Below are 8,554 nucleotides of genomic sequence, written 5' to 3'. Positions count from 1 at the left end.
AATTATTTTAATAACGTCTGCACCAATAAACCAAAACGTACTGTTTATTTTGAGCTCTTGCAGTTATGTAGTCTGTTGCTTTAAATGCCAGAGCTCCTAAAAGTCAGGTGGATTGTGATTGGCTATAAATTGTTTTACACAGCATGAGCTGGGAAAAAGAGTTCTTCCTACGACATCCTTTGTCGTTTTATTTATAGTTGTAGTGCGAATTTTCACATTCACATTGAGACAGAATTAGAACGGTTATTGATACTTTATAGTTATTGTCTTTGGTGTGAATGGGCTTATGTCGGTTTTCTTTTTTCTCGTTGGTTTATTGAGCTGTTGAAACTGTTTTAAGGCGTCCTCCGAATTTTGTACGCCGTTTTTCCTTTTCACAATGTGACAAGAAGACGTTCGTTAATAAATTCGGTTGAATTTAAAATACAGGGATTCGGTTTGTCGATGAGCTCTACAAGACTGTTTAGGATGGTCTTTGGAGGCGACACCTGAGGTAATTTAAGAATTTACCTTAACTTGAGAAACATTATTGCTCTCTATTATGCCCGAGAATAATTGGCGGGAAAATATTTTTGTCTTTGTTATAGGCAATGTATAACACTGTAAACGTTTGTATAAAATAGTTGTGATAGGAAGTTCGGATCATTTTATAAGTTAGTATAGTGTATTCCTCGGATCTTTGAATCTAGTTCAATCTCAACAAACACAACAACGTTGTAAAAACGTTTTTTTTCACGTTGTGAAAAGGTTGTAATAATGTTTTCCGACGTATTTAATACGACAAATGTCGGGTTTTTTAAACGTTATAAATACATTTTTTCACAACGTTGCAAAAACGTTTTTATAACGTTTTTAAAACGTTTTATTCCAATGTGCATATTATGTTATTTTAACACCTGAATAAAATGTCCCCCGAAAGTTGTAGTTTGGTCTGGTTTCATTTTCGTAGTAGACGAACGTAACATTTACATTTTTTTGACTACTTAAAGAAAACGTTCCAGGTTGGTATTTTTACAACGTTTCTAAAACGTTTTATTTTGGTTACATATTTTTTTTTATTTTAAAAAACGTTTTTAAAACGTTGTACTACAACATTACCTAATTGCAACCAAAATACAACGTTGTGAAAAGTTGTAAAAACGTTTTGTGTTTGCTGGGATAACAAATCGAAAAGGTAAGTGTCCATGCTTACTTAAACATTTAAAATATCTCCATTCGCCTTGCACACAGGTCGAGTAAGGGTAGCCTTTCATTGTGAATTTGTTATAGCACATGTATTTGACTTTCCCAACAACTATATCCATTTTTTGGTATTTCTACTGTGTCTGCATTTTTCTGGTGTGGTGGTGGCCTACATTCAATTCTCATAGTAGGCATTTTTCTCTATTTTTATTTATTTAAAACTGTATTAACTGTAACTTAAGCCAGTGTTTCATTAATGTGACTCGGTATTTGCTAGATGTGTTTTTTTTTTCTTAAAGTCCCCCTGTAGTAAAAAATGTATCCCTTAAAACTGATCTTTGATCATCAAAATTACATATTTAAATGTTTTTTTTCTTGTGAAAATGAATTTTCTCATGCCTTAAAACTGTTTGAATGTAACCCTACCCCCCCTTGCCTCATTTACTATACGTGGATCAATGAATATGCAAATTAGCCCGCCCCCTTGCAATCACACCTGCCAGAGCCCCCTGATCCATTAACTGAACTTTAGTAAAGAAGATATAATGACGAAACTAATAGAAAACTATGTTTTACTAGCGGACAACTACAGTGGATACTGTAGCATTTGTTAAAGTTACTTACTTGACGATGTTGTGCCCTCAAAATCCCTTGAAGGCTTGAATGCAGCCTAGTTTGTGATTCCAGGTTGTGCCCGCAGGCATATGCGAGTGAAGTGCGTCTGACTCCAGGCTACTTTTACACCAATGCCACGGGTTATTTTTCAAGTTAGCGGTTAGCGCCTAGTGGTTGTGCTCTATTTAATGCTCTATGTGCTCTATTTAATATTTGGTTTTGTGCTGATAATCCTATTGGTATATTTTGCATGCTAATGATAAGAATCTATTCTTTGACGTGATTGGTTACTGAAGTTTGTGACGTAGCAAAAAAAAAGGGCTGTTTCAAACTTTTTTTAATATAAGTTTTAGTTAAAGGCATTTTTTCCTCTGTGCTCTTATTTCACATTTTGGAAATGGGCTGCTCCTTTCTCCATTTGACTGGCAGGTGATTTCTCTCTGCCCTTTTGAAATCAACCCTTATCCATTGATTAAATTATATCTAAATCTGATTAAACTGATAGACTAACTGTCAGTTGGAGAAAAACCCAGTTCGCTGACAGCTTTGTACCTGTTCTGGTCTGGAATATCACTTTTGTACTACTACATAAGCATGTACAGATATATGCAAATGTCTTCATACCTCCACATTTCGAATGCATTTGACAGGCATTCAATTGTTCATTGGCCGTACATCTTCAGGTTCACATCTGTGCATTGAAAAACTAAAATACAGTTTATAAGGTAGAGCAGTACCTGGATATCCAAGTAAAATGTGAACACTGAGTTGTTCAGCCTCACAGGCAACTTCTTTAGAAAAGAAACAAAGTTTCTTAGTTTTATTCTACTTAGGAACAACTAACCATTGACTGATCAGGCATAACATTATGACCAATATGATTCCTAATATTGTGTTGATCCCCCTTTTGCTGCCAAAAGAGCGCTGACTCGTTGAGGCATGGACTCCACTAGACCCCTGAAGATGTTTAAATAATCTGCTTTAGCTTATTTGTTTTATTGTTCCCTTTTGTTGAGACATTCATGATCATTAATTAAAGAAAGAACTATTTCACAATATTTCATTTTAAAGGAGAAGTCCACTTCCAGAACAAAAATTGACAGATAATGTACTCGCCCGTTGTCGTCCAAGATGTTCATGTCTTTCTTTCTTCAGCTGTAAAGAAATAGTTTTTTTGTGGGAAACATTTCAGGATTTTTCTTCATATAATGAACTGCTATGGTGCCCCGATTTTGAACTTCCACAATGCAGTTTAAATGCAGCTTCAAATGATCCCAGCCGAGGAAGAAGGGTCTTATCTAGTGAAACGATCGGTTATTTTCATAAAAATAATACAATTTATATACTTTTTAATGCCAAACGCTCGTCTTGTCTCGCTCTGCCTAAATTGTTTTGTTTTTTTTCCGGTTCAAGACAGTTAAGGTATGTCGAAAAAGTCCCATCTCATGTTCTCCCTCAACTTCAAAATCGTCAATATCGCTGTTTTTACCTTTTTTGTTAAGGGTGTTTGATCTTTTTTTGCATGTTCACTTTGCAAAGACAGGGTCGGTACTTCTGCAGCGATGTAGTATGATTTTGAAATGATTTTTGAAGTTGAGGGAGAAAATACGATTGGAGTTTTTTGACATACCCTAACTGTCTTGAACCAGAATACACAGAGTTCAGGGAGAGCAAGACAAGACGAGCGTTTGAGATTACAATGTATTTAAACTGTATTTTCTTTAATGAAAATAACCGATCATTTCGCTAGATCCTAGACCCTTCTTCTTCAGTTGGGATTGTTTGAAACCACATTTAAACAATGTACATTATCTGTAATTTTTTGTTCTGGAAGTGGACTTCTCCTTTAAGCTGTGAAACAAAAGATGGCTCAGTGCAGTGTACAGCGCGTTGACTGAATCACCTACCAAATATTTTGTTTTTAAAGACTACCGAACAAACCTGCCGTCTATGAAAACCCATAGGTATGAAGCTGGATATGTGATGCTAACTTTCAAAGGCATCAATTTTCAAATCTCCCAGCAGAGCTGTAAATATAAACCAGTAAATGTAAATTTATTCCATGAGGGAAGCCCTGCCACACATAGTGTAGGTATGTGTGAAACAGTGTGATTTAATGCCATTTTCAAACATGTTTATTTTAAATGTTGATTTTAGCATTGCTTTAGTTTTAATTGCAGTGAACTGGAAAAAAAAAAAAAAGATTTTGATCTGTTCCATTTGTTTTTAATTAGAAGTACAGCCAACGCTTCACCGATGTTTTATTTCCACTGTCACACACACAGAGGTAAAGTCATCTCTCCATCATTACACAGTTGTCTAAAGACATTACTTCTTGACTGTTTGCCCCTCTGACACTTAAAGGTGATGTAATCATTATGTGGTGCGAACATCTTTTGGTCATCAGCATAGGCCAACTCTATACCTCTTTCATCCATTATCTCCTTCGTCACTGTACAGGGCTCTGAAATAAACCCAACATGTCACTGTCAGTGTCACAATATACATTCATGAACTAATCATCACAACCTACAACTTAAAACTATAAGATCATGATGTATATGGTGAAGTGTGTTCATACTTACTTAAACACTTAATATTTCCACTCCATTGGCCTTGCTGACAGGTCAAGTAATTGGAAAAAGGTGGACGCTGATCCAGTGTGTATTTACTAAAGCAGGAGTATTGAACTCTCTCCCCAGTGTTGTATTCTGTTTTTATCATATCCATTAGATCTGCATCGTTCACATGTGGTGGTCTCCCACATTTCACTGTCGTCACTGTCATTAAGAAAACCTGGCATTAATAAATCTCAGTATTCACCAGATACTTACCCAAATGCATAAAGTTTAACCAATGTAAGTGTGATGTCCATGCCAAATAAAATGTAAAAAAAAAAAAAAAAAATAGTCAACTGAGTTTTCTTGCTATTAAAACACAGAACATATTAATGAGATACTCCTCATTAATGTGCTTAAAAATTGACATTCTGTTAAAGCATTTTTGCAAAGTTTCTGAGGAGTTGCTGGTTCACACTGGGAGATGGAAAAACAAACTAATTTATAGTTGTCTGCGCCAGTAATATATTTTTCTTTAATAGAATAGAATATAATATATAAAATGGGGAAAATCAGAGAAAATCTAATTGGGGTTTACTCATGCAAAACCCACTGCCACACTAGTTCCTAACTTTGTGGTTGCTATGTTGTTCTTGATGGTTGCTTCCTGTCCCAAATCAAGAGAGACTTACAACCCGATGAGTTGTGTGCCAATTTGCACATATATTTTAATGAGTGAAAGTGATGGTTGAGATAATAATATACTGCCAAATAATTCAGTGCTTTTACCTTCTGTGTGTGTTTACCTTCACATGTAGGGAATGGGCTGCTCCATTCTCCATTTGACTGACAGGTGATTTCTCTCTGCCCTTTTAAAATCAGTCCTTGTCCATTGCATGAAAATATTACATTATATCCAGGTTTGACTGGACACTCAAAATCAGGGAATCGCTCCATTTTGATGTTGCTCTCTCTTGTGTTCAGATTACACGTCAATTCTAGAGAGAGATGAAATACTGGTCATTGCAGTGTCCTCCATCTGGGCTTATATATCCATTCAGCTGTGATTTGTCCTAATTTACTAGGTCAAGTATTAAATTGACAGTTTTTATAGGTGAAAATCACACAAGTTCATGAAGTGAATTTTACCCAACTGTACCAGCATGTAATAGTTTTATTTATTTATTTAATTATTTATTTGTTTGTTTGCTGTATAGTGAAGACTGTGGCTAGTCAGCTGTTAATCAACTCACTAAGAGATGAAGAAAGACAGCAAACTAAATCTAAAAAAAAAAAGTCATTTACAGTTTGGGACAGGGTTCATGTGGGAATGTCTGATGTATGAATGATAGATGTTTTAATTAATATATTGTATATAATACATTACACATGATAAACATTTCAATATTTGGAAAAAATGCTATATTCAAAGCAAGTATATTATTAATGTATTGCTTCGTACCTTCACATTTGGGATATGGGTAATTCCATTTTCCATTTGACAGGCATTCAATTGTTCGTTGTCCGTGCATCTTCAGGTTCACATCTGTGCAGCGAAAAACTAAAATATGTCCAGGTTTATAAGGTGGAGTAATACCTGGATGTCCAATTAAAATGTCAACATTGTTGAGTTGTTCAGCCTCACAGGCAACTTCTGTAGATGAAGAAATAAAATAAAATTAAATCATTATTTAAAGAATGCTGGTATAGTTATAGTTAAATAAATGTGATGTACAAACATGACATTATCATATATTGTACAACATATTGGATGTTTATCCTTTAGTTACTCTGTGTATCATTGTGTTACCTTGAGCATTTGTTGAGACATCCATGATCATTAATTGAAGAAAGAGAAATATCCTACAGTATTTCATTTTAAGCTGTGAAACATGACATTTGAACAGTCGAACAGCTTAGTACAGTTCACAGAGCTAATAAAACTGTATTAACAGTCTTGACTGAATCTCCAAATATTTAGTCTTTAAAGGCTAGTTCACTTCTTATTTAACACAAAATCAATGCAGAGATTTCTTTAGTGTTAAAAATGAATAAGTACCGATTAAAAACTCAGATTACCTGTTTTCCAAAGGATATATTCATGAAATTTTAAGAGCGGTGGTGAGATGAATCTCTGAAGTCTATGTAATGTAGATAAAAAGCAACCTTCCCCTTTCCTCCGCCCCATCAAACAGGACTTCAGCTCCACCCCCAAAAATGATTTGTTGAAAAAATGACACTCCTCTTCACAAATTCATGTTCCAGTTCAATCTGCTGATTTTGGTTTAAACATTTACTCCATGTTTGAGCACTAATATTAGCTGATTTTTTATTTTTTATTTTTTTATTTTGAAGAATCTAAAAAGACAATGTATTTTAAATGTGTTGGCTCTGAAAATACAGAACATTTCATATGGCATGGCTGGCATTCTGATTTGACTGTCTCAAAGCTTCATAAAATAAGCCCAGAAAACATGTCAATACAGTCTAATACATGTAAATACTAAAATGTCCATTATGTATGTATTATTGCTCCATTTCATATATATCATGATCATAATACATAAAAGCACGTAGTGGTCAAATCAGCAGGTAATCAGCAGGATTCATTTATTATTGCACAAAGTAAAAAATGAGTTTATTAACACATTCATTTACTTTCCATCCATATACAGTATGCCTGATAGTTATATATGTGTAAAATTATATATATATAAAATGAAGAAAAAAAAATCATTTTTATTTATTTTAACACCTGAATAAAATGTCCCCCCGAAGGTTGTAGTTTGGTCTGGTTTCATTTTCGTAGTAGACAAACGTAACATTTACATTTTTTTGACTACTTAAAGAAAACGTTCCAGGTTGGTATTTTTACAACGTTTCTAAAACGTTTTATTTTGGTTACATTTTTTTTATTTTAAAAAACGTTTTTAAAACGTTGTACTACAACATTACCTAATTGCAACCAAAATACAATGTTGTGAAAAGTTGTAAAAACATTTTGTGTTTGCTGCGATAACAAATCGAAAAGGTAAGTGTCCATGCTTACTTAAACATTTAAAATATCTCCATTCGCCTTGCACACAGGTCGAGTAAGGGTAACCTTTCATTGTAAATTTGTTATAGCACATGTATTTGACTTTCCCAACAACTATATCCATTTTTTGGTATTTCTACTGTGTCTGCATTTTTCTGGTGTGGTGGTGTCCCACATTCAATTCTCAAAGTAGGCAAAGGCATTTTTCTTGATTTTTATTTATTTAAAACTGTATTAACTGTAACTTAAGCCAGTGTTTCATTAATGTGACTCTGTATTTGCTAGATGTGTTTTATTTTTTTTTTAAAGTCCCCCTGTAGTCAAAAATTGTATCCCTTAAAACTGATCTTTGATCATCAAAATGACATATTTAAATGTTTTTTTTTTCTTGTGAAAATTAATTTTCTCATGCCTTAAAACTGCTTGAATGTAACCCTACCCCCCCTCGCCTCATTTACTATGCGTGGATCAATGAATATGCAAATTAGCCCACCCCCTCGCAATCACACCTGCCAGAGCCCCCTGATCCACTAACTGAACTGTAGTAAAGGCGAAACACGGACGATGACTGACAAAACTATGTTTTACTAGCGGACAACTACAGTGGATACTGTAGCATTTGTTAAAGTTACTTACTTGACGATGTTGTGCCCTCAAAATCCCTTGAAGGCTTGAATGCAGCCTAGTTTGTGATTCCAGGTTGTGCCCGCAGGCATATGCGAGTGAAGTGCGTCTGACTCCAGGCTACTTTTACACCAATGCCACGGGTTATTTTTCAAGTTAGCGGTTAGCGCCTAGTGGTTGTGCTCTATTTAATGCTCTATGTGCTCTATTTAATATTTGGTTTTGTGCTGATAATCCTATTGGTATATTTTGCATGCTAGTGATAAGAATCTATTCTTTGACGTGATTGGTTACTGAAGTTTGTGACGTAGCAAAAAAAGGGCTGTTTCAAACTTTTAAAGGCATTTTTTCCTCTGTGCTCTTATTTCACATTTTGGAAATGGGCTGTTCCATTCTCCATTTGACTGGCAGGTGATTTCTCTCTGCCCTTTTGAAATCAACCCTTATCCATTGATTAAATTATATCTAAATCTGATTAAACTGATAGACTAACTGTCAGTTGGAGAAAAACCCAGTTCGCTGACAGCTTTGTACCTGT

General features: G+C 34.6%; 1 protein-coding gene across 5 annotated transcripts in view; it reads right to left on the bottom strand.

Moving 5' to 3' along the window:
• Window positions 1–3,985: 3,985 nt before the first annotated feature.
• The window catches only part of LOC127153145 (complement factor H-related protein 2-like), a 34,692-nt gene continuing 30,123 nt past the window's right edge, over window positions 3,986–8,554 (bottom strand). The window contains exons 1-6 of one of the 5 annotated variants that reach the window (XM_051094097.1): window positions 6,435–6,558; window positions 6,166–6,238; window positions 5,818–6,009; window positions 5,162–5,353; window positions 4,383–4,577; window positions 4,042–4,261 (exon numbers count right to left, since the gene is read on the bottom strand). In XM_051094097.1, coding sequence (XP_050950054.1) covers window positions 4,071–4,261; window positions 4,383–4,577; window positions 5,162–5,353; window positions 5,818–6,009; window positions 6,166–6,238; window positions 6,435–6,458 — 867 coding nt within the window. In that variant the 5' untranslated portion in view covers window positions 6,459–6,558 and the 3' untranslated portion in view covers window positions 4,042–4,070. Of the gene's footprint in view, window positions 4,262–4,382; window positions 4,578–5,161; window positions 5,354–5,817; window positions 6,010–6,165; window positions 6,239–6,434; window positions 6,559–8,554 lie in introns of those variants that run through there. The other 4 variants (XM_051094098.1, XM_051094094.1, XM_051094096.1 and 1 more) reach the window with 4 other exon arrangements.

Source organism: Labeo rohita, chromosome 22 (assembly GCF_022985175.1).
Source record: "Labeo rohita strain BAU-BD-2019 chromosome 22, IGBB_LRoh.1.0, whole genome shotgun sequence".
Classification (NCBI taxonomy): Eukaryota; Metazoa; Chordata; class Actinopteri; order Cypriniformes; family Cyprinidae; genus Labeo; species Labeo rohita.
This window is presented reverse-complemented; position numbering and strand designations above follow the sequence as displayed.